This window comes from Quercus robur, chromosome 11 (assembly GCF_932294415.1).
Source record: "Quercus robur chromosome 11, dhQueRobu3.1, whole genome shotgun sequence".
Taxonomy (NCBI): Eukaryota; Viridiplantae; Streptophyta; class Magnoliopsida; order Fagales; family Fagaceae; genus Quercus; species Quercus robur.
Window position 1 is genome coordinate 1,722,327 of NC_065544.1, and position 26,248 is coordinate 1,748,574.

A 26,248-nucleotide genomic window follows, 5' to 3' on the forward strand; every position below is an offset into this window, starting at 1 on the left:
AATTATTTGTTGTACTAAAATTTGTTTTTATTTTTATTTTTATTTAGATTGAGAATGAATATGGAAATGTAATGACATCTTATGGGGATGCTGGAAAAGCATACATTGATTGGTGTGCAAATATGGCTGAATCACTTCAAGTAGGAGTTCCATGGGTTATGTGTCAACAAAGCGATGCTCCACAACCAATGGTAGTATTTATTGTATTTTTTATATATATTATAAATAACTATATAGTAGTTTTAGAATTTACTAATTAACTTTGTCATTTATTAGATCAATGCGTGCAATGGATTCTACTGTGATTCATTCACTCCAAATAATCCTAATAGTCCCAAAATCTGGACTGAGAATTGGACTGGCTGGTGAGTATATTATACTTTGTATTTAGTTAAATAATAATAATAATTTTCATGTATTAATGTGATTAATTAAAATATATTTTTAAAATTTTCTTATGAATTAATTATAGGTTTAAGAGTTGGGGTGACAAAGATCCACACAGAACCGCCGAGGATGTTGCTTTTGCTGTAGCAAGATTTTTCCAAAATGGAGGCACACTTCAAAATTATTATATGGTTAGTACTTATTATTAATTATTGAGTTTGAAATTTCGAATGAATATGTTCATTTATTTATTACAAATTAATGAACTATCAACTGATGAAAATGATTGTTGTTTTTCTTTAGTACCATGGTGGCACTAATTTTGGTCGCACAGCTGGTGGCCCCTACATTACCACTTCATATGATTATGATGCTCCTCTTGATGAATATGGTAACTATATATTTTATTTTACATTAAGATTTCAATTTTTATACATATATAGTTTTAAATAAATTATATAATTCTTAATTTATCAAAATCACAGGAAATTTAAATCAACCAAAATGGGGGCACTTGAAACAATTGCATGCCATTTTGAAGTCAATGGAGATGACTCTTACTCATGGGAATGTTTCTACCATTGACTTCAACAATTCTGTTTCGGTAAGACATAAGTACCGTTTTATTTATTCAATATAAAAATGAGTCATGCTAATGAATGCTCTATAAAAATATGTATTTTTGTATAAAAATTTGACATATTATATATCTGAATTAGGCCACTATATATGCAACCAATGGATCTTCAAGTTGTTTTTTGGGGAATGCAAACAGTACCACCGATGCTACAATCAATTTTCAAGGGAATCAATTTATGGTTCCAGCTTGGTCTGTTACCATCCTTCCAGATTGTAAAAATGAAGTATACAATACAGCAAAGGTAATTTATATATAATATATACTATACTTGTCTTTTATTTATTTATTATAAAGTGTTTATGATATAGTAAAAGAATAATATTTGTGATTAACTAACATAGAATAATAATTATATTATAGGTGAATACTCAAACTTCAGTGATGTTAAAGGCAGCAAACAAAGCTGAGAATGAAGGTGCAACTCTTAGTTGGTCGTGGAGGCCTGAGATTCTTAAGGATACTATATTTCAAAGAAAACGATATGTTTCTGCACACCAACTCATTGATCAAAAAGCTGCTACTAATGACACTAGTGATTATTTGTGGTACATTACAAGGTAAACGACTTAACTTTTATTTATTTATTATTTTTTCATTTATTAATCAATTTTTTTATTAATCAGTTTTTTTTTTTTTTAAAATTAATAGTGTGGATATTAAAGAATATGATCCAATTTGGAGTCTTGAAATGTCCCTCAAAGTAAATGGCAGCGGACAAATCATTCATGCATATGTAAATGGAAAATATATTGGTAATAAGTGATTCGATTCTTTAACTATTTTTAATATTTCAACTTTTAATTGCGAGTTTAAATGGTTATTTATTTTAATTTTATTGAAATTAGGATCTGAATGGGCCAAGTATGGAGTTTCTAATTCTGTATTTGAGCAAAAGGTGCAACTAAATCCAGGAAGAAATCAAATTGCGTTGCTTAGTGTTACTGTCGGTCTAGCAGTAAGTTTGATTTTTTATTTTATAAATTTTTTATATGGATTAAAGTTTGATTTTTGGTGTCTCTTTGTTTAATTTTTTTTTTGAGAAACCATCTCTTTGTTTAATTTAATTTAATAATTTTAATGTAAACAGAATTATGGGCCAATGTTTGACATGATACAAACTGGCCTTCCTGGACCTGTTCAATTGGTAGTACAAAAAGGAGATGAGACAATTATTAAAGATTTATCTTCATATAAATGGACTTACAAGGTTGGATTGAATGGGTTGGAAGATAAGTTTTATGATTTGGATTCATACCAAGCTTCGAAATGGCAAGCCCAACAATTTCCTATCAATAGGAATTTCACTTGGTACAAGGTAATTGTACAATAAAAAAAAAAATACTACTATTTACTTGTTTTATTGTTGTATTATTCAAGTTATTTACTTATATATATATATATATATATATATGTTTTTTTTTTTCAGGCCACATTTAAAGCTCCTTTGGGCACAGATCCAATAGTTTTAGATTTACAAGGAATGGGTAAAGGTTTTGCTTGGGTTAATGGCTTTAATATTGGGCGATATTGGCCAACCTATCTTGCCGATGAGGATGGTTGTGATGTTGAAGTTTGTGATTATCGTGGTACATATGGTAGCTCAAAATGTTTAACCAATTGTGGCCAAGCTACACAAAGATGGTGAGAGTTTTTTTTTTTTTTTTTTTTTTTTTTTATATATATATATATATATATATAATTTTTATATTTTTATATTTTGAGATTTTGAAAATTGATTTTTTTTTTCTTTCTAAATTTTAACATGTAATTTTTTTTGGTTATAGGTATCATGTTCCACGATCATTAATTAAAGATGATGAGAATACATTGGTATTGTTTGAGGAATTTGGTGGTAACCCATCATTTGTCAATTTTCAAACAATCACAATTGGAAGTGCGTGTGGCAATGCATATGAGAGTAATAATACATTGGAATTGTCATGCAATGAACGTCCAATTTCATCAATTAAATTTGCTAGTTTTGGTACTCCACAAGGTACCTGTGGATCGTTTCAAAAAGGTAGCTGTGAAGCAACAAAAGATGCATTGTCTATCCTCCAAAATGTATGTAAATTTTTTAGATGTTTATTTTTATTATCTTTTACTTATATATATATATATATATTCATTTTCATGTGAAGTTTATATAATATTAACCAAATTTTTGTTTTAATTTTGTAGGCATGTGTTGGTAAGAACACTTGCTCAATTGAGGTTTCTGAAGAGACATTTGGAACAGTAGATTGTGGTGGAGTCCCCAAAAGACTAGCTGTGGAGGCTGTGTGCTAAATTTTTTATTTAAGTTTTTAGTTTTAGGTCTTGGGTTTTCTCAGAAAAAAAAAAGGGTCTTGGGTCATAAATTATGTGGTTTTGTTTGGTAGTTAGGGTTAGGGTGTTATGGTTAGGGAGTTCAATTTCCTCATTTAGTACTGTTTACTTTGTTAAATAAATTAGTAATTGAAATCGTTTTTATGTGTTATATTTCTTGTGGGATTTTGTTTTCCTCTGCAATATGAAAATTACCTATATCACTTGATTTATCTTAAAACAAGATTTTTTCTGATGCAGTTGCAGTAATTTATTTTACAATTTATCAGACAAATGTAACACAAAGAGTCAGTGACCCCAATTAAAATATAATCATTGTTAAATATGATCAAACTAATAGAGGTCTTCACGAAATTATTCTTCTACAAAAGGGTATTGGAGTTTTCAACAAGGTAAATAATTTTCCATTAATTGGTTTTCTACTTTATTTCCCTTACAAAAATTACAGTATCAAAGCAGCTTCCTATTACCTTTAGCAGTTTTAGGAAATCAGGGATTGGGCTTGAAATGGGCTTTGAGTCTTAGGAACTGAACAGTTGGGCTTGTCATCGAGCCAAAATTATTATGGTAAAAATTGGGGTTTTTTTTTTTTTTTTTTTTTTTTTTTTTGAAGTTAAAAATTGGGGTTTTTCATAGATAGGATCACAAAACTCTGATATAGATCAGTACAAACTAGAATTAGAATGTCTACATTAAATATAGAAACCTAAATCATAAGTTGGTATAAAATGAGGCATCAACAAGGATTCCATTGAAATGAAAAAATAAAATTCTATAGGGACAAAAAATGAAACATGTTAAAGTTAAACGATGTAATTTGTAATTTAACTTTCTTAATCATTATTGGAAAGTAAAAAAATCTATTTTGAGATGCAAGAGTCAAAAATACCATTAAATTTACCCTTAAATTTAATGGTTGAAAGTGATATATTTGGAGGTACTTTATCATCTTTGTGATTCAATCAAATCCTTTTAAAAAATAAAAAATAAAAAATAACCACACTCATAACTCTAATGGAAAAATTTCTCAAAGCATGAAATTCCATAACTATTTAGCCACATATTTTACAAATAACTTTATGGAATAATAAAAAAGACTTCTAATCATTGTTGTATTTCTCTGGATATATATGTTGTCAAAGATTTTGCTAAGGAAGATTATGATGCTAAATTTGTGGATAAAAATTGTGAAATTAATACCGCTCAAATTTGATAATGGAAAAAGTTTGTATACAAACTTGGTTCAGTTGGTTGTAACTCTTCCCAAAAAAAAAAAAAAAAATGGTTGTAACTAGTGATTATAACTCTCAATTAAAACATTAATATGATTATATATTTTGAAAATCTAATCATTAGATTATATATTTTTTATATTCTTAATGCGCATGTCAAATTTTGTGTCAATTGGATGTTATTTACTATTCAATCCATAAACTTATTTTTTATGCATAATTTTAGACAACAAGAACTTGAAATTTAAATATTTGATTGATGATATAACTATTAATTTTTGATTTTTTGGAAATTTTACTAGCATGAAGAATATAAGAAGAAAATGAATTCCAATGGTTGATTTATCAATATTCACATCTAATATAAAAAATATAAGTGGAGTTATAACTATTGGCTACAATCAAGTTTGTAGCAAAACTTTCTCATTTGATAAATAAATTTCTCAAAGATATTGGCCTCATTCTTTAACCAATTTTTTTTTTTTTTAATCAATACAATATTACAAGTGGGAAACAATTCTTGTAATTCTAAAGCTGTGATTCAGGGAAGCAAGGCAACATAAATCTAGTCCTTGACCACGGTCCAATGCAATTTTTAACCATGTGGGTGGAGTCTATTACGCAAGAACTAAACAGTTTTACTTGGTTGAATTGAAATTTAAAACCTCTGAACGAGTCATTGGCTATCCTTGAATTGTGTTCAATCAGCTTTCACCTACACTTGTTCTCCTCTGGGAGGGTTGTTGAAGTGGTCCTCCTAATCACTGAAATAATGCCATTTATACAAATGCGTGAGTTAGATTCTTAAGCAGAATAAGAGTTATAAATAAAGAACCACTAAGTGATGAATATTTGCATAATAGAGTGTTTTATTGGTTAGTAGTACCAAGAGAACCACTTTAGTAACTCTCTTGACAGACCTAATAATTTTTCCTTATATAGACATTTGCTTGTGATATAAATATCTGGTCTCAGCTACACATTTTTGGTGTAGTTATAGTCAGGGATCAAAATGCAATGCATTTGGATTAACAATAAACTTCTACCTATTTTAGCCTTGCTATGCTCATGTCTTTCAGTATTAGCAGCAGGCACAAGTGTTTCCTATGATTCAAGTGCCATTATTATCAATGGTGAAAGGCGAGTTATTTTTTCTGGTTCAATTCATTATACACGCAGCACCCCAGAGGTATCCTAAATTTCTCTATTATTTTTGGAGTAAATTCTAGAATGACATTGTCTTGGAAAACCCAAATGAATTACTGTTTTTATTTTCTTTTTAGAACTCGACTTATATATCGGTTTTTATATGGACACACATTTTGTCAACACATTTTAACATAACTTACACATTTCTCAATATGTGATTGTATTACATCACTTACACATGAGAACCACCATTGATACTTGTAAAAGTCAATCTAATCAGTACTTGACATGTGTACTAATTATGACAAAGTATGTGCAAGAGTGTGTGTTTTTAGACTTTTTGCTGAAGTGGTTTGATAGAAGGTAAACTTGATGCAATTGAAATTGATCATGTATCAAAACCTCATAGTTTCAAAAGTATAGGATTTCATTTGTTACACTTACACCTATAAACTATGTAGCTACGGAAAGTAACTTAAGCTTGCTTTGCCAATGTGTGGTGTGGGAAAGATGTTTCCATATACTTTTTACAACATAATATATACAATCTCCATGCTGGTTACAGATGTGGCCGGATTTGATTCAAAAGGCAAAAGAAGGTGGACTTGATGCAATTGAAACATATGTGTTCTGGGACCAGCATGAGCCCCAGCGCCGAAAGGTCGGCATTGGTTTTAAGTTTTAGCTTTTAAACACCAATTTTATCTCAAGGAATTAAACTTTCAAGCCCAACCATTTGTTCTGATATTCGTTTTTCGCTATGTCCTAGTACGATTTCTCGGGAAAACTAGACTTCATAAAGTTTTTCAAACTAGTTCAAGAAGCTGGACTATATGCCTTTCTGCGAATTGGTCCCTATGTTTGTGCTGAATGGAATTATGGGTAAACCTTTTGTGCGTCTTGTAAATTTTCTAACTTAACTAAGTACCTAATAAAGAAGTGTCACTTAAATACACATCTTTAATTTTTGCTCACCAGAGGTTTCCCCGTGTGGCTACATAATTTGCCGGGCATTCAACTGAGGACAGACAATAAAATTTTCAAGGTTAAGGCTTTAATAAATTTGCCTCATATTTGTTCTAACTTGGTTCCATGGAAATTATCATATTGAATTTTGGTAGCACGAATCTAAATTCTATGTTTTTTTAACATGCAGGATGAAATGCAAACTTTCACTACAAAGATAGTGGAGTTGTGCAAAGAAGCAAAGCTGTTTGCACCACAAGGAGGTCCCATAATATTTGCACAGGTTTCATCTAAAAATAATGCTAAATCTACTATCAATTTTAGTAGACAAGTTTACAAACTCATGCAGTTACATTTTTGTGATTGCTGACTTACGTAATAAAATTTGTAATATCACCTAATTATAGCAACACGATTATTCTTCTTTTCTCCTATTCCAATGGAGAACATTGATACTAATTAGCATAAACCTTTTTCCTGAATTTGAATTCAATTTCAAACATCACAGATAGAGAACGAATATGGAAATATTATGAAACCTTATGGAGAAGCAGGGAAATCATACATTCAATGGTGTGCAAATATGGCTCTATCCCTCAACATAGGTGTCCCTTGGATTATGTGCCAGCAGAGTGATGCTCCGCAATCCATGGTATTTCATTTTTCTATCTTCATTGAAACATATCTAGTAGTATATAGCATCAAACTTGTTGAAAAGGTTGATGTAACTTATTTCATAAAAAAAAACAAAATTTTCCTGTTCCCTCTTACAGATAAACACATGCAATGGGTTCTACTGCGATGACTTTAAGCCAAACAATCCAAAAAGTCCCAAAATGTGGACAGAAAACTGGACTGGCTGGTAAATCTTCTTGCTTTACATTTTTTCTTTTTATTTTTCCTGGATGTACTACCAGAGCTCAATTAGTATGTAAATTCCTTTAAGGTACAAGACATGGGGTGGCAAGGATCCCTATCGAGCTGCTGAAGACGTGGCATTTGCTGTAGCACGCTTTTTCCAAGCTGGAGGGGTCTTTCAAAATTATTACATGGTTGATTACTCTGTTAATCCAAACTCAAAACTCTCGCACCTTTGTATCTTGCAGTTGAGATTCCATAATGAGCAGTTTTAAGTTCAATTTATTGACACATTCTTTTACTTCCTTCACTTCAGTATCATGGAGGCACCAACTTTGGACGCACATCAGGAGGGCCATTCATTGTAACATCATATGAATATCATGCACCACTTGATGAATTTGGTAATCAAAGAATCAAATAAAACAAAATATTTTTCCATCTTATTTTTTATTCCAAATGAACCAAAGAAGACAAATTTTCTTATTCCAGCACTAAATAAGTATAACAGCATTTTTAATTTGCATCAAGGTCAATCTTTTCTTTGAGACACTTTTAACTCCTAAACTAAATGAATATTAATAGTGATCTGAAGTCAATTATCACCATGTCTGCACAATAGATTGTTCATGCTCATTTTAAAAAATTTCAGGGAATTTAAACCAGCCCAAGTGGGGACATCTTAAGCAACTTCATGCAGCAATTAAATCGGGAGAGAAGGTTCTCACAAATAGCTCCTCATCAACCAAGCAGATTGGTAATGGAACTGATGTAGGTGACCGAATTGAACTGAAACTCGTTTCTCTAATCTTTTTATATCCCAAGTAAAAGGAGTAACATTGATACATTAATTTTGTTATCAGCTAACTACGTACGTTAGCAATTCTACCGGGCAAAAATTTTGTTTCCTAAGCAATATGAACCTGGAAGATGCTAATGTTGATTTGCAAAAAGATGGCAAGTATCTTGTGCCTGCTTGGTCTGTTAGCATTCTTGATGGTTGCAACAAGGAAATTTACAACACTGCAAAGGTGAAAGAAAGGGATTGACTAGCTTTTTGTCTAGTGAATTCTATTTGTCCCACAAGTCTTTCAAGTACGTAACCATACTAATTATGTATGTTATTCTCTACAGGTTAACACGCAGACCTCTTTGATGGAAAAGAAATCAGATGGGGCTGAGAATTCTACAAAACTCTCTTGGAGTTGGGTACCAGAATCCATGACCGACACCCTCTCAGGAAAGGGAAGCTTTACAGACACAAAGCTTCTTGAACAAAAGGCAGCTACTGTTGATGTGAGTGATTACTTGTGGTACATGATGAAAAGATTCAATCCAAGCTTTACAGATTACAACAATGGTGTTCACACAGTAAAACACTCAGAAAGAAGCTAGAAGCTCAAAGAGAAAAGAGAGGAAGTTCGAGAAAGAAGAAGAAAGATTCTGATGAATGACTGCCTTACTGTTCATTACTGTGATGTACAATATTTATATACACAAGGATCAATCACGGACTCAACAGAGATCCCAGAATTAACGGGATTGATCCGTAAATTGCGGAGAGAAATTAGGAACTAAGTAACTGTTAAAACTTCCTAACAGACTGCCTAACCAACTAACAATAGCTAAACAAAATGCAGCGTAGCACATGGATAATATCAGATATACAAAACGCAGCGTTTCAGTAAGTATAAACGCAGCGTTTCATTAAATACATTCAATAGTCTTCGTGCAACCAGAACGGCATCGTTCTAATGAATTCTTGAAGTAGCCGTTGGGAACTAGCTGTTGGGCATGCTCTGTTGACCTTTGGTACTTCTTCTGGAACTACTCTCAACATCCCCCCTCAAACTCGAGGCAGTGTCAGCCAAGAGTTTGCGACGCAGAACCAGAAAATGGGGACCAGGCAAGGGTTTGGTAAAAATATCAGCGAAATTGTCACGGCCAGAGATGAACTTGATCCCCAAAGTACTCCGAAGAACACAGCCCCTCACATAATGGTAGTCAACCTCAATGTGTTTGGTTCTGGAATGAAACACAGGATTAGAGGCCAGAGCAATAGCAGAGTTGTTATCACACCAAAGTATGGGGATGTGAGGAAGAAACAACTTAAGTTCTTTGAAGAGTGTGCGAAGCCAAGCTAACTCAGCTGCTGTGGAAGCTAAGGCACGATACTCGGCCTCTGTGGAAGAACGGGAAACAGTGGATTGTTTCTTGGAAGACCAAGAAATTGGGCTGGAGCCAAGGAAGATCAATATGCCAGTAGTAGACTTTCGGTCAGTGGGGTCGCCAGCCCAATCTGCATCAGAGAAGGCTGAGAAGGTGAGAGGACCTGGAGCAAGATGTATGCCAAAATGTAAAGTGCCCCTCACATAACGAAGAACACGCTTGGCTGCCTCCAAATGAGATGTAGTGGGTTGATTCATGAACTGGCAGAGCTGATGCACACTGAAAGCTAAATCAGGGCGTGTGAAAGTCAAGTATTGGAGAGCACCCACCATGCTCCTATATTCAGAGGGATCAGGTAAAACAGAACCATCAAAAGGAGTAAGGCGCACATTAGGACAGCAAGGAGTCTTTGTGGGCTTGGAATTCTCCATGTGGAACCTGTGAAGCACATCGGAGGCATATTTTGACTGACATAAGGTAAGCCCAAATTTGGAAGGCATAATTTGAATGCCTAAAAAATAGGAAAGAGCACCCAAATCCTTAAGCTCAAAAGCTTGACTAAGAGCAGTGACTAGATGAGAGACTTGGGAAGATGAGTTGCCAGTGATGATTATATCATCAACATACACAAGGAGATAAATGATGAGTTGATGAGAGTGATACACAAATAAAGAGGAATCTGCCATGGAAGCTTCAAAGCCAAGATGTAACAATTGAGAGGCAAATCTGTCAAACCAGGCTCTAGGAGCTTGTTTCAAGCCATACAAAGATTTATGCAACCGGCAGACATGATGAGGAAAGTCATGATCCACATAGCCTGGGGGCTGCGCCATGTAGACTTCCTCCTTTAGAAAACCATGGAGGAAGGCATTGGAGACATCCAATTGCCGGAGAGGCCAATGAAGGCTCACTGCTATTGAAAGAACAAGCCGGACTGTAGCTGGTTTCACAACTGGACTGAATGTCTCAGTGTAGTCCACACCTGCCTGTTGATGAAACCCCTTTGCAACCAATCTGGCTTTATAGCGAGCAATGGTTCCATCACTATGTAATTTTAGCTTATACACCCACTTACACCCCACCAAATTGATGCCAATAGGAGCAGGAACAAGAGACCAAGTTTTCTGCCTTTGCAAGGCAGAAAATTCTGCATCCATAGCTTGAACCCATTGAGGAAACTTAGAAGCAACCTTGTAGGATGGAGGTTCAGTATGAGAGTAATCAAGCATAGCCTTAAAACAAAGTTTAGGCTTAGTGATACCATTCTTAGATCTGGTGAGCATAGAATGGGAATTGATAGGTGCTGGAGTAGAGATGAGGGTAGAAGCTGAAGTATTTTGTGGAAGAGCAAGCGGCAAGGAAGGAGGAGCTGAGGCAGTAGGTTGTAAAGTGGTAGGTAAGTGTATAGGTTGAGATTGGGATGGAGATGGAGAGGGAGACTGAGATGAGGAACTAGGAATAGGAGCTGGACTAGGACTAGAGACAGATGGGATAGGAGTAGAGACATGTATGGGAAAAGAGGAAGAATTAGGTGTGTAGGGACCTAGGATAGAAGGCTGATTGGAAGAGTGAAGGTACAAGAGATTGGACAGCCATATGTCTGGAGTTGGTGGGTGAGAAGGTGTGACAGAAGGAGATGTAAGAGGAAAAGGGAATCTGTGTTCATTAAACAACACATGCCTGCAGGTATATAACTTGTTAGTGAGTAAATCAAGGCACAAGTATCCCTTAGAAACATTGGAATAGCCTAAGAAGATGCATTCAGCTGTTCTATGATTAAGTTTGTGTTGATTGTATGGTCTGAGGTAAGGGTAACAAGCACAGCCAAAAACTTTAAGAGAAAGGATATCTGGATTGTGGCCATAGAGTTTAAACCAAGGTGATATGAAGTCTAAGGTGGCTGTTGGAAGGAGATTGATGAGTGTCAGTGCTGACTGAACAGCAAAGGACCAATATATGGAAGGTAGAGAGGCTTGTGAAAGTAAGGTGATTGTGGTCTCAATTAGGTGTCTATGTTTCCTTTCAACTAAACCATTTTGTTGTGGAGTGTAGGGACAAGAAATCTGATGTTGAATCCCATTGGAAGATAGAAAAGACTCAAAAGACTTAGAAGTAAACTCACCACCCCCATCTGATCTCAGAATCTTAATTGTGGAAGAAAATTGTGTTTTAATCATAGCATGAAATATGACAAATTTAGAGTAAACTTCTGATTTATTTGTGAGCAAGTACATCCATGTAAAACGAGTGAAATGATCAACAAAGATGACATAGTATTTGTAGCCATTTATTGAATCATGAGGTGCAGGACCCCATAAATCTGTGTGTACAAGTTCAAAAGGAGAAGTAGCTACAAATCTAGAACTAGGAAATGGAAGTCTGTGCATCTTGCCATGAAGACAATGAATACAAGAATTTGCAAGATTAACACTATTAGGAGAAGACATTCCATTATTATGTAAAACATGTCTAAGAATTTGAGAATTAGGGTGACCAAGTCTGCTGTGCCACAAGTGCCAGTGAGAAAGAGACAACTTGACTGAATTACACAATTTATTGGGAAGAAGAAGCTTAGGAGCTTTATTAGGATAGATGGGGTAAACACCACCTTCACTCTTGCCCTTGTAAAGAATTGTCCCCGTGGCCAAGGCCTGAATTAACAAAGTATTTGCATCAAAGTAACAACTACAGTTATTATCATAGCAAATCTTGTGGACAGATGCAAGATTAGAAGCAATAGAAGGAACCCTCAACACATTTCTAAGTTGAATAGTAGAAGGAGAAGAAGGAATTAGTGAATTACCTATATGAGTGATAGGCAAATTCTGTCCATTCCCAACTGTGAGTTGTTCTTGGCCAGTGTAAGGTTTAGGAAAGCTTAGGTGGTTAAGGCTAGATGTGACATGATCAGTGGCTGCACTGTCTGCTAGCCAAGGTTGCTCCTGAGTCAACAGATGGTTGGATGAAGTGACCATAGCTGCTAACTTTGTGGGTGGATGCTTGCCTTGATAGGCATAGTCCATCCTGTGGTAGCAGTCAATGGCTGTGTGACCTGCTTTACCACATATTTGGCAAATTGGCCTCTCAACTCTAGCATTAGAACCTTGAGACTGTGGTGAAAAATGATTAAACTGACTTGAAGATGGACCTGGACCTCTGCCTCGGCCTCTGGCATTGTTGCCTCTTCCTCTACCTCTATTAGTATTATTTGACTGATTGTAGGTATGAAAATTCCCACCGGTGTTATTGAACCTTGGTGTGGAGTTAACTGCCATTGCAAAAGTGGAGTCTTTGAACTCCATACCTTCATTCAAGGATTCTTCCTCTGCATTCAACAGAGTAGCTAGTTCATCAAAGCTGAGTTTTGTGCTTCTGGTTCTGATTGCAGACTTGAATGCACTAAACTCCCTTGGGAGGCCTTTGATTGCTACATGGAGTAGTTCTTCATCATCCAAAAGAACTCCTACTGCCATTAATTTGTCTCTGATCACCTTAATCCTCTGCAGATATGAATCCACAGAATCAGATCCTTTCTTCACATTATGCAGTTCACCCTTGAGATTCATCACATGAGATCGTGAAATTGAAGAAAACCTATGTTCAAGAACCTTCCATACTTCTTGAGCAGATGAACAACCAACAGTGATAGCCAAGACTGAAGGAGTTAGGGTAGAGCTGATGAAGGTTAATAATGCCTTTTCCTTTGACTTCCAGATGAGATAATCTGGATTAATCACGGACGTAACAGCTCCAGAAAGATCCTTGAGAAATTTCTCAGGAATAAGAGGAACTTCATCAAGAAGTTCAAGCATAGAATATGTTTCCAATACCATGGAAATTTGGTACTTCCAAACAATATAATTGGAAGAATCAAGCTTGACTGTCATCATGTTTGACATGTTTGACAGCAACAGTAGAGGTTGGTTAGTGAGATTGATGGATGAAGAGATTGAAGGCATGGTGGTGGAGGTTGACGGCACAGTAGAGGAAGTTGATGTTGAATTAGTTTCTGCCATTGTTGGACCTTGGGATCGTGGCTGCTCTGATACCATGAAAAGATTCAATCCAAGCTTTACAGATTACAACAATGGTGTTCACACAGTAAAACACTCAGAAAGAAGCTAGAAGCTCAAAGAGAAAAGAGAGGAAGTTCGAGAAAGAAGAAGAAAGATTCTGATGAATGACTGCCTTACTGTTCATTACTGTGATGTACAATATTTATATACACAAGGATCAATCACGGACTCAACAGAGATCCCAGAATTAACGGGATTGATCCGTAAATTGCGGAGAGAAATTAGGAACTAAGTAACTGTTAAAACTTCCTAACAGACTGCCTAACCAACTAACAATAGCTAAACAAAATGCAGCGTAGCACATGGATAATATCAGATATACAAAACGCAGCGTTTCAGTAAGTATAAACGCAGCGTTTCATTAAATACATTCAATAGTCTTCGTGCAACCAGAACGGCATCGTTCTAATGAATTCTTGAAGTAGCCGTTGGGAACTAGCTGTTGGGCATGCTCTGTTGACCTTTGGTACTTCTTCTGGAACTACTCTCAACACATGACTAGGTAAGATTTTAATTCAGATTGTATCTGCTTTGAAACATAAAAAAAATGGTATATGCTAGACCTAAAGATCATTGGCAAGTAAACAAAAATACAGCTATACCTAAAAAAGATTGAAACTTTAAAAGAAATTTATAAGAACATAAAAAAAAAAAAAATGACTTCCTAAATCTTTATGACACAGTGTTGACATTGATAATGTGACGCAATGGACCGATGCAAAATTGCATGTGAACACAACAGGCCACGTACTTCATGCCTATGTTAATCAACAGCTGATAGGTACTTCCGATTTGGTAAAATGCATTTCAATTTGTATGATAGATAGTTCACATTTTTGCTGCTTAATTAATACTTATTTAATCTGTTATTCTTAATCTCGATGTCAGGTTCACAATGGGAGGCTAGAGGCAATTTTCGTTTCGTATTTGAGCAACCTGTCACCCTGAAATCTGGGACTAATACTATAAGTCTCCTCAGTGCCACAGTTGGTCTGCAGGCATGTTTTTAACTCAGTTGTTGACATAATATGATGAAGATAATGAGGCAACCTTCCTTTAAATGATATCGAGTTTATAAATTTACATAGTTTCCCCATTGATCTATTCGTAGACTAAAGAATCATATAGCTCACACATTATACCTTTGACATGAATAGCTAAAACATAAATATGTACGTGGGCAAGTTTTAACATATTTATATGGGCAGAATTATGGTTCATTTCTTGATTTGACGCCAACTGGGATCGCTGGAGGCCCAGTTCAATTGATTGGAAAGGGAAATGTTGTAAAAGATTTATCATCAAATCAATGGTCTTACAAGGTACATTTTGTAGAGAATGGTTTTTGAGCTGCATGGCTTTTTACTAATTTTTATCATTAGTCAACATTAATTAATTGACTTTTTTTTTCAATAAAGGTTGGGTTGAATGGTGAGGACCGACGACTCTATGATGTGCACTCACCATCTGGCAGCAACTGGACTCTAAATAATAGACTTCCAAAGCGTGTACCTATGATGTGGTACAAGGTTATTACTCCATCTCATTGGCTTAAGAGTGCATTTGAATAGGAAATGAATGTTTGAATTGTCTTTCGGTGATTGGTGGCATGTAAATTTGTAAGTTTTATCTATTGTGTTGTGTTCAGACCGAGTTCAAGGCACCTTCGGGCACAGACCCTGTGGCGGTGGACTTGAAAGGCATGGGTAAAGGGCAGGCATGGGTGAATGGACAAAGCATTGGGCGTTTTTGGCCTGCATACATTGCCGATAAGACAGGATGTAGCCAAACATGTGATTATCGAGGACGATATCACACAGGCAATTGCATGTCAAATTGTGCTCATCCTACTCAAAGATGGTATATAACATAACTTCAACAATCTCTAGCTTTGCCAATGAAATAGCAAAACAAAAATCCCAATTAATTAATAGAATATTCATATTTATTACTTGTCTCAGGTACCACATCCCAAGATCATTCCTCAATAAAGATGAAAACACATTGATTTTGTTTGAGGAGATAGGCGGAACTCCTTCACCAGTGTCTTTCCAGACAGTCACGATTGGAACTTTATGTGGGAGTGCATATGAAGGTAACATGTTAGAAATGTCATGTCAAACGGGACACACAATTTCTGAAATCCAATTTGCTAGCTTTGGAGACCCACAAGGCACATGCGGATCATTCAAGAAGGGTACTTGTGAGGCCGCCAATAGCCTATCTGCTATACAAAAGGTAATCAATTAAAAGTATATATTCTTAGTGTTGCATTGCTACAAACTTGGTTAGATCCTTACGCTACAATCAATCATATGTTTCATAATTCTGTCATGTACAATGCACGTGAATTATTTAAAATGATTGTATACAATCACTTAAGTGTTTAGTAAGTTATGTACAATGCACATGACAGAGACACATGTCATTATTTAATTGTTAATTGTAACGTAAAGATTCAACTAAGTTTGTAGTTAAACTTTGTTAATTACCAAAGATATAATAACATATGTGAAAGGACCAAATTTAGCTCCAAACTACTATGTGACGGTGTTGTAAACTGGAAAATTAAAAATATAAACTGATAGTTTAGTATTCAGCCAAAAAAAAAAAAAAAAAAATTGATAGTTTAGCCAATTAGTGATGACAAGCTGTATTTGAATTCAACTTGAAAACCAACACCTTTATCTTCTTATACTCTTATCCACGGGCAATGCAATCTCCTTTTTGGTGTTGTCTAAACCATAACAGACGGTTTATAAGATTATTCATGTGTATATTATTTAAGCAAATTACATGATTCATTTAGAAAACCATGTGAATAAAACTATATACATAGATGATCCCTTCAGTCACAACATAGCGGGTTGGAAAAAGATAACTCCAAACTAATTTGAAGCCAGTAAAAGTACATCACTTTTAAGTGTTTTTTTTTTCTTTTCTCTTAATAATAATTTTGTCATGTAGGCCTGTGTTGGAAAAACGAATTGTTCTTTTGAAGCCTCGGAGGCTAAATTTGGATCAAGCACATGTGGCAAAACCAGTAAGAGACTACTAGTGCAAGCTGTTTGTAATTAACGCTGTCGTTGATAAGCGAAGGCGCGGTCTTCCTTTTTTTGTTATCCTTTTCCTGTTCTTGTAAATTGTAATAAGAATTGCTATGGCGTGATCCATAAAATTTTGCTTGGCTAGGAGAGCTCACGTACGAGCGCTAGTGATGGAATATTTGAATTTTATGTTGCAATAAATACACTGATTTGGTCTGCTAAATCTTATATCGAGGTAATAACAATGTTTTTTTTTTTTTTTTTTTTTGAGAAGGACAATGTCCCAAACTTATTTCATGATCTTTTTTTTTTTTAAGAGACACCAACCGCAACATTTATAAACAATTTGATGAATATTTGCAATTATATGTGGCTGATTCAGCAAATCCCAGCTTACTTACCTCAATCCAGTAAAAATTTAATAAGATATCCACTTTTATTTTAAACAGAAGTTACCACAACTAGGGGTGTGCAGGAAACCCACCGACCTGTCAAACCCGACCTGACCCGCCGGGTGGAGTCGGTTTTTAAGGCTTGGTGGGTTGGGTTGGGTTACAAAAAATTTTTTATAGCGGGTTGGGTTGGGTTTGGGTCATAAAATTACAAACCTGCCAAACCCACCATATTTAATATATATTATATGTTTAATAATTTTTTTTTTTAAATTAGTTGTAGGGCACTTATATATATATTCAAATATATATTATATATTTAATAATTAAAAAAAAAAACCAGCTGTAGAGCAGCATTTCCTTGGTTCCTCCTACTAATACTAATTTAATATGTATATATAATATTATATAATTAATAATTTTTTTTTTAAATAACCAGTTCTTCCTATCCTCTATAAAAGCCAATTAGTTCATACAAATTCTAATAAATTACTATTGTTGTTTAGTTATTAGTGTTGTTTGCCTTTAAGAAGTTACATTGATACTAATCTTTAGGTTTTTTTAATATATTAATATTTATATTTTTTTTCTACTCAATTTAATAAAAAAAAAAAAAAATTGTCAAACCCATGGGTTCAACCTGACCCAACCCGATCCATGTGGGTTGGGTTGAATTTTTTTTGACCCACCATGGTGGGTTGAGTCAAAAAATCCCCTCAACCCGACCCATGCACACCCCTAACCACAACACCTACTAATAAAACGACGGCGGAGATTAAACCCCAATGCTCAAGTTCTCCTCTCTTTTTATTTATTTTTCTTTTTTCCAGCCTGCCAAATCAGATTTTAAAACTATTTGGTGTAAATGTTTAGAAAAAAGAGTGAAGAAGAAGAAGAAATCTCTTTCCAAACCATCAGAGTATCAGAAAAGGTATTTCCATCTTTACTTTCAATTTCTTATTCAATCCTATGTTTATGAGATGTCAAAATAATTAAAAGATTAAATTTAGGCTAAATATTATTAAATTTGTGGGTTTTTCTGTCATTGTTAATGAATTTAGGCAAATATTGTATAAGCTTACAAAAGTTTTGCCATCATTCATTCATTTACTTCATTTTTCAGTGGTAATTCATGTTGTTTGTACATTTTGATTTATATTTAACAGTTACATGGAAGAGGAAAACAATGATGATAGTAAAAATTGGGTACTGATTATATTCCAAAACTTGGCATTGAATTTGGTTTTGAACAAGAGGCATATGACTTCTATAATGAGTGTGGAGAAATTCTGGATTTAGTATTCGTAAAGAATGGTGCAATAAAAGAAAAAAAAGATGGCATGGTGATTTCAAGAAAGTATACTTGTTGTAAAGGGGGAAATAAAACCCCATGGGAGAGAGATGGTGAAAATAAGTATGATTCGGCCGAAACAAGGACAGGTTGCAATGCTCTTATGATAATTTGGCTTGATAAAAAGAAGGGGAAATATTTTATACATAGTCTTGAGCTCAACCATAATCATATTGTTCATATTCCACAATGTGCTCACATGATGCCATCCCAACTAAAGGTCTCAAAAGCACAAGCAATGGAAATTGATTTGGCTTATGATAGTGGTATAAAATTGAAGGATTCATATGAGTTCATGGCTAGGCAAGTCGGTGGTAGAGATGCTCTGTAAGTCTAATTTAATTTATTAATTGATTTGGTGGCCCACATGATAAGGCACATATGATAAGTTAGAGGTTTGATGGGATATAAAGGCATATCCGTTAGTGTCTTATCTGATTGGTCAATTGGAGAAGTGGTTTCATAACGTGACTCAAACTTTGATGGTGAAGTGGAGATTAAGTAAACTAGGAAACTGGTCCTCTCTCTACCCATTTAAGGTATTTAGTTTTTCTCCTCGTAGATTGAATCTAACTGGATTAAGCGTAACAACAAAAAGGGTGAAGAGAGAAAAACCAATCCTACATAGAATTATTATTATTATCTGGATCTCAAGGGAATTGCATCAATGGATCTAGGTAAGTCTCATGACTATTTTATTGTGTTTTATATCAATGTGAAATCCATGATAGTTCTAGATCATAAAGTTAAAGTAGTTGTTGAATGCTTCACAACATAAAGAATTTAAAGTTTACATGCTCTTGGTTACACCAAGCAAGATCAAAAGAATTACCATTTTAGTAAACGGCAACAAGAACAGAAATGTGGTGAGATAGGGAGTTTATTTAAGTACTTTCAGAAACAAAGGAACGAGAATCCTTTCTTTCATTGCTTACAAAGTCTACAATTGGTAGAATTGAACCTTTTTCTACCTATCTTTGAATGGATGCAATGAATTCTTAGTTTTGAATGATTGTAAATAACCATTGTTTTTAATTGTTGGAGTTAACAATTTATTGTACTTTTTGGAGCTCATAGTTTATGTTTTGTTTTATTTTTTTGGAGCTTGAAGATTGTAATTGTGGAACTAATAGTTTATGCTATTTTGTTGGAGCTCAAAGTTTGTAATGGTCAAAGTTATTTTTATCTTTAATGCTACTTTGTAGCAAACAATTTATGCAAATTAGAAGAATAATTTCTTTTTGAAGGAAGAAAAGCATGTTGCTGTGCTATTGGCTTGGAGGAAGAATATAAAAAAAAAATATATATATATATATATATATATATATTAATCTATGTTGTTGCTGTTATAAAATCTCTAATAGGTTCCTGGTGCAATGCTGTAACTGCTGCATAACTGGTGCAAGTGTTGTAGCTGTTACAGTGCTGTAGCTACATCTTACCATTAAGACTGTTCCAAGAACTATTCTATCAAATTTTTTTTTAAAGCTTTATTAACCTCAAATATGCTTGTACACCAAGCTGGATTATTTGTAATTTGCATCCTCTGTATCCTTGAACTATGTTTTCCATGAAGAGACTTCCAACATTAATGAAAAAAAATTTATTGATCTAAAAAGTATATTGACAAAGAGGTAAATATATCTAACTGAACTTTTGACATAAGTGAATCCACTGTAGTTGCTAACAAAGCATTTTCATGAGATACATTTGTCTTTTTTTTCTTCTCCAAAGAAACTTAAAAACAAAAATACAAAAACCAGATAACACAACAATCTGCCGCTTCAGTTTGCTAGTTGGCCCTGGCATGCTTCCTTCAAATACAATACTTTCTTCACAGTTTATGCTAGTTGGCCTTGGCCCTATTTGAAAATTTTTGGGAACTTTTCTCAAGCACTTGGCATGTCTTCTTTTTAAACCCAAAATAAAAACTATCCATTCAAAAAGCACACCTCCTCATTACAAACAATTAAGGTAGTCATCATGAAAAACTACAAAGTTACAAGACTATCCCATGTTTTGGTTCTCAATTGCTCGTACATCACAATGTCATAAATTTGATATTTAAGAAGGTCTCAAATTGTCAGTACATCCCATATTCTGGTTTCTCCATCTATTGGTGGAGATTAGCATAAAAGTTTGAACAAAATAAAGTCTGCCGCGAAGATAATGTGGTTGAAGATTAAGAAACCCACTCCAATAGCATTCTTTCTTTTCACTGACGTGCTGCGAAGAGGATGATGCTACCGTGTTGTGAAGAGGACAATGCGTTGGTTAAAATTTAAACGTTAACATTCACAGTAGCAGCAAACGTTAGAAGTAGTGTTAATCTTGTGTGTGGGCTTTGTTAGTTTTTGCTTGAAATTTAATGAGGTGGCATTGGGTTTTAATCTTCACCATTGGTTTATTAGTGGGTGATGGGGCAACTCATGTTTTAGACAAAATGAAACATCCTTTTAAATTTTTACTGAAGGTAAGCTAGACCAATTTAGATATGTTATGATTGGTGGCTTGAATAGTGTATGTGGGAGTTCATAGTCCTTGTTTTGGAAGGATTTGTAAACCAAGTCCTTGTTGGTTTGCTTTGCCGACTTAAGAAATCCAAGTCCAACTTGGAATCTATTATTTTACACCATGGCTCACCATTAATTAGCCAACATAGTGGTATCTTGCAACAACCCTAATACACAAGCATCAGTGTATATATATATATATATGTGGTATTTTTTATTTGTTAGGAGCCGCATATTGTAGAGTTCTAAGGTGTGACTTTGTTCTAGAAATTTTCAGGTTTTTTTAGTCACGTGCTTTTGGTGATTAAGAGCTCTTTGGGTGTATTTGGAGTTTGGGCTTTGTGAGAGTGTTTTGGTACTACCTTTATAATCTCTTTCTTTTATTAGTGAAACTTACTTTTTAGTCACGTGGTTTGGCTTTGTGGACATAGGCCAAAAGCCAAACCACCTAAATCTTTGTATTTTCTGTGTGATTGTTTCTTTTTATCTTTCTATTTCTATTTTGCATATATCCACTGTTATTTGGATACATACACAACAAATAGATATTTATGTTTCCGCTATTATTAACAAATTGGTATTAAAGCTTCCACTTTTATAACAGGATGTAACATCACCATCCATACCAAAACCAATAGATAAGAATCTGCTGTTTTACAATCAGCACACTACACTCGTTCGTGGTTCTTTGACTCACTTGCCATTGAGCTTCCTCATAATAGGATGACTTAATTTACAATGATGAGCATAGTTGTAGTGGCGACTTTGAGTGGCTATATGGCGACATTTCATGCCTTGATAGGAAAATTTTGGTAACACCAAAAACACAAGTTTTTCTACAAATGATTGTTGTAATTTTTTTTTTTTTAATTATAAATTTTTAGAATCAGCTGTGTTGTGATTTAGTGACAACAAAGATCTCGTTAAAACAACTTTTTTCATAACATGGTCACAAGTGGTGGTAATATAATTGTGGTTCAAATTAACTCTCTATATGAGATTTGTATTATGAACATCTTCGTGTACAATTAGCTTAATTTACTATTCAGTTTATTTTTGCTATTATTTATAGATCTCACTATATTTTTTGGTATTATTTATGGGTCCTGTAAGAACCAAGTACAAGAACTCTGGGCCTTAGATCCCTTGGGCTCACAATTTATTTGTAGTGGGTTTAAGGATTTCCTACAATGGGTCGTTCTCGGCAGAGAGACTCAAAGCAACACTCAGTTGAAAAGCTCTCTCCTTGACTATTTTCTCTCCATTTTTCTGAACCCCTTCTTCTCCCAACTTTCCTCTATTTATAGCCAATGTTAGTGGGGAGACCATGATTATGTTCATCGTTAGTGCTATTGAAGGTCCAGTATTATCTGGTTAAAGTGGCTGTTTTAGGTGAGAGGGCGGTGCAGCATTTATGATCTTGGAACTTGGCTCCATTTTCACCGATTGTGTTCGGCGACTCACGTTCCCGTGCATATCATGACCTTCCCGGGTATTGACTCAAGCGCTCTACCGGGAAATGTTAACCGGTCAACCCCGGGAGCTTAATAACCAAAACTTGTTTTTGGCCCTAAGGCAGTTTTAAGAAGGGCATAAGGTAACGGGAACTATCTGCCGGGCCTGCGCCCAAGGCTGGTATGGGCTTGGGCCCGGGGCCTAGATGGGTCTGGGCCCAAGGCCTGTATGGGCTTTGGGAGCTCGGTGCCGTACAATAGCCCCCCCTTGATTCATACTCGGTTGCCGAGGAGAATCAAGGAGCTGCCTGGGCTTCTTGACCTCGGGAATCTTTTAGTCTGGGACTTCTGGCTGTCATTTCTCATTAATAGCCATCTCAAAAGACGCGCCGTTCCGCGGCGCCAGGCGCAGACGTCATTATTGCCTGACGGTTCGTGAACCGAAGCGGTGCGCAAATCGGTTACGCCTGGCATTTGCTGGGTCGTTCGTTCGCTGTGCCCATTTATTGTTTGATCAGCGTTTCTTCTTCCCCCATTTCTTCTGGCTCTATAAATAGTTCTTCTCCAAACGTCACTCCACTTTTCCTTTGCCTCTGATTTTTAGCGCCTACTCTCTGCCGACCACATTTCTGTGTGCTTGCTTGCTCAGCGTTCTTTTCCTCCTTAGAACCCAACGTAAGTCTCTTTTTCCCTTCCTGTTCCTTCAGCTTTGTTTCTTTGATTTTATTCTTGTAGTTTTAGGCTTTGTAGATGGGTTATTCTTACCTTCTAGATACCCCGGCTGCTTTGGCCAACTTTAGGAGTAAGTTTAGTATCCCCCGTGACGTGGACGTGGCCTACTGCCACGAGAGTGATATGGAACTCCACCGAGGGCATGGTACGGCCTTCTTTCCTTTGATGTCCATCTTAGAAGGTGGGGTTAGGTTCCCGGTAGATCCCCTCCTGATAAGCACACTTACCTACTATGGGCTGTGCCCCGACCAGCTTCCCCCCAATTTTTACCGGGTAGTTAGTTGTGTCGGCCAGTTGAACCATACCTTTAACTTACAACTAGATCACCATGATATTAACCAAATGTACAGCCTTTGTGGGAGCAAATCCACAAATTACTACTTAAAGACAAGGGATGCTCGGGTACGGCTGATATCGTGCCTACCTGATTCGAACAGGAACTCCGCCGGGGAGTTTGTCAGGGTGGGCGGCAATTGGTTTGCCGGGGAGATCCCTTGCCCCCTCACAAGGCGTGAAGTGGGTTCGTACCTTCCCCTTCTTATAGTTGTTTGAGTAAAAGAAAATCTTTTATTGTTAATAGCTAACGTGTTATTTGTTCTTCTGCAGACGGCAAAGTGTTTACTCAGGACCTCAGAGCCGTCCACGTCAACGACTTAAACTTTGTCCTTCGTTCCGAGATCTACGTGCACTGGGACGGGCAACTCCGGGCCTCACACCTGATCCTCGGCGTGGAACCGGTTTACTCCACTTGGCAATCATTCAAGCAGGCGTTGATAGTTGACAGCCCCCTGCTCTCGTACATAGACGTTCGGTACGTGAACTTCTTGCCGCCGAAGCTTACAACCGGGGAAGCGAGAGAATTTGGTAGGCGGTTCACTGCCGCGGACGAACGAGTTCCCCTTCGAGACGATTCCGCGGAGCAAGTGTCCCGGCGCCTTAGAGAGAGAGCCCACGAAGCTATACAACCAGGGGACCAAGCCCAAGAGCAGACCCATCACGAGGATCCACCCGCCGAGTATCAACAGCAAGTGACAGACGCGGCTAACCTGCTAGCTGAAGCGATCCAGCCCGGTGCAAGCATGGTGGCAAGGCGCATAATGACCCTAGACAGGTTCGTGCCTGGTGCCCGGCCGACCAACCAGCCCCCGCCTACCCAGGGTCGGGGTCCAGTTTCTCAACCTCCTCCAACCTCGCAGTCCGGACGTGCCCGGAAAAAACAGAAAGTGGCCGAGCCACATTCCACGGCCCCGGGGGACGCCGCTGTCCGGACTCCTCCCCGACCAACAGGGGGGATTGTCATCCGCGAGCCGCAGATCGAAGCCGGCACGGGGGGCGCATCCTCCTCCCAAGTGGCTCCGGCGTGGGAGCCAAAGTTCCTTCTGGATGGCAAACCATTGCCATCAACGGCCTCTGTTCGGATATGGGATAAGGGCGAGGGCGGCCGCATTGCCCAAACCTTGGCCGGAGCTCTCCAACTTCCCGAGGACGTGCATGCCTTTGAGGACGGGTCCGAGGAGTCCGTGGGGCGCCGGTTAGAGTGGCACGCCATTGCGGTAATTCTTTTGTCTATTTGCTCCATGTAAATTTCCTTTTGCCACTTTGCTAACCTTCACGCTTGCTAGGCCGCTCAACTAGCTCACATTGTGGCTGCCCGGGCACGGGAGCTTGACGAGGAAAATGAGCGCGAGAAGGCGGCGCGGGAGGCAGCAGTAAAAACGGCTAAGGAAAAGGCCAAGATTGCTGAGTCCGCCGAGAATAAGGCTGCTGCCGCGGAGAAGTTCCGAGCATCTGCCGAACAGAGGTGTACTGACCTCCTGGCTAGGCAAAATGAGACGGAACTTAAACTGGCCCAAGCCCTCAGTCTCAACACTTCTCATGCCGAGGAGATAGCTGATCTCAGGGCGGGCTTGGCGGCCGCGGAGCAGAAGTGGTACGACGTGGGCTTCGCCGACGCCGAGAACTCCGCAGAGCCGGTGGTGGCTCGGGCTCGGCATATGGGTTTCGAGGCCGGGTGGTTTGCTGCTCTTCAAGCAATGGGAGTTCCTGAAGACTCGCCGCTGAGAGACCCCGGCCAGATTCCATTTCCGAGTCCTGTACCTGCCGTCCAGAACGTCCCGGCTGCTCCAGATGAGGAGGAGACGGCCAGTATGAGGGAGTTGGTTGAGCAAATAGACTCTCATGCTGAGCCCGAGGAACTGGAGGCTACGAGCACACCGACCGTGCAGGAACTTCTTGACGAGGCCCAGCCTTTCTCCCTGATCGTCCAACAGGAAGTGCCACCACCGACTCAACCCCCTAGTTGATTTTACTTTAGCTTATTTTTATTTCGTTTTTATTTGCCTATGTCACCGGGATGTGGTGATTGAACCGTTGTTTTAATTTATTGGTTTTATTTGCCCATGTCACCGGGCTGTGGTGACTGAACAATTTGCTTTTACTCTTTTAATTGGAAGTCCGTTTTCTTTTCCTGTTTCAATTTTGTTGAATGAAATTATATCCGTTTGTGCCCTGTTTGAATCACACCAATGCTATGGCCGCTTAATAGAATGTACCCCCGAGAACCTGTTGTGCGGAGCTGTGAGTAGTTTTGAGAGCGCTATTTGGACTTAGTTTTTGTAAAAAGGGTCAGGTTTTTATCAGGTTTTGGTTTAACCGAGAATTGAGTTCCCGTCCTTCGATCATTTGTTTGCAAAGTTTCCGTTTGTCCGGATGTTTGATTTTAACCGAGAATCAATTTTTTTTTTGCCCTCATAGATTTAATTGCAGGGTTCACACATGCTCAGTGATTTTGTCCGAGCCGAAAGTCAGGTTTCTGCCCTTAGGGTTTTTGTTTGTAAGGTTTTCACCTGCTCGGCGATATTGATCGAGCCGAGGGTCAGGTTTCTGTCCTTAGGCTTTATTCGTAAGGTTTTCACCTGCTCGGCGATATTGATCGAGCCGAGGGTCAGGTTTCT

General features: G+C 37.0%; 2 protein-coding genes across 2 annotated transcripts in view; both read left to right on the forward strand.

The window, feature by feature from the left end:
- Nucleotides 1-122: 122 nt before the first annotated feature.
- Nucleotides 123-3,506, forward strand: LOC126705462 (beta-galactosidase 7-like). The gene is made up of 13 exons (XM_050404488.1): nucleotides 123-191; nucleotides 277-365; nucleotides 473-578; nucleotides 691-778; nucleotides 873-991; nucleotides 1,107-1,268; nucleotides 1,388-1,584; nucleotides 1,676-1,779; nucleotides 1,873-1,982; nucleotides 2,115-2,342; nucleotides 2,454-2,668; nucleotides 2,812-3,091; nucleotides 3,209-3,506. Exons 1-13 carry the CDS (start codon nucleotides 123-125, stop codon nucleotides 3,314-3,316), a joined length of 1,875 nt encoding a protein of 624 aa, XP_050260445.1. The 3' UTR covers nucleotides 3,317-3,506.
- Nucleotides 3,507-5,599: 2,093 nt separating this feature from the next.
- The window catches only part of LOC126707036 (beta-galactosidase 15-like), a 28,933-nt gene continuing 8,284 nt past the window's right edge, over nucleotides 5,600-26,248 (forward strand). The window contains exons 1-18 of the mRNA XM_050406623.1: nucleotides 5,600-5,776; nucleotides 6,302-6,397; nucleotides 6,506-6,618; nucleotides 6,715-6,781; nucleotides 6,893-6,985; nucleotides 7,211-7,354; nucleotides 7,476-7,564; nucleotides 7,649-7,754; nucleotides 7,877-7,964; nucleotides 8,213-8,331; nucleotides 8,424-8,591; nucleotides 8,695-8,881; nucleotides 14,485-14,586; nucleotides 14,694-14,803; nucleotides 15,014-15,127; nucleotides 15,224-15,334; nucleotides 15,454-15,665; nucleotides 15,767-16,043. Of these exons, the coding sequence (XP_050262580.1) occupies nucleotides 5,600-5,776; nucleotides 6,302-6,397; nucleotides 6,506-6,618; nucleotides 6,715-6,781; nucleotides 6,893-6,985; nucleotides 7,211-7,354; nucleotides 7,476-7,564; nucleotides 7,649-7,754; nucleotides 7,877-7,964; nucleotides 8,213-8,331; nucleotides 8,424-8,591; nucleotides 8,695-8,881; nucleotides 14,485-14,586; nucleotides 14,694-14,803; nucleotides 15,014-15,127; nucleotides 15,224-15,334; nucleotides 15,454-15,665; nucleotides 15,767-16,043 (2,373 nt within the window). The remainder of the gene's footprint in view (nucleotides 5,777-6,301; nucleotides 6,398-6,505; nucleotides 6,619-6,714; nucleotides 6,782-6,892; nucleotides 6,986-7,210; nucleotides 7,355-7,475; nucleotides 7,565-7,648; nucleotides 7,755-7,876; nucleotides 7,965-8,212; nucleotides 8,332-8,423; nucleotides 8,592-8,694; nucleotides 8,882-14,484; nucleotides 14,587-14,693; nucleotides 14,804-15,013; nucleotides 15,128-15,223; nucleotides 15,335-15,453; nucleotides 15,666-15,766; nucleotides 16,044-26,248) is intronic.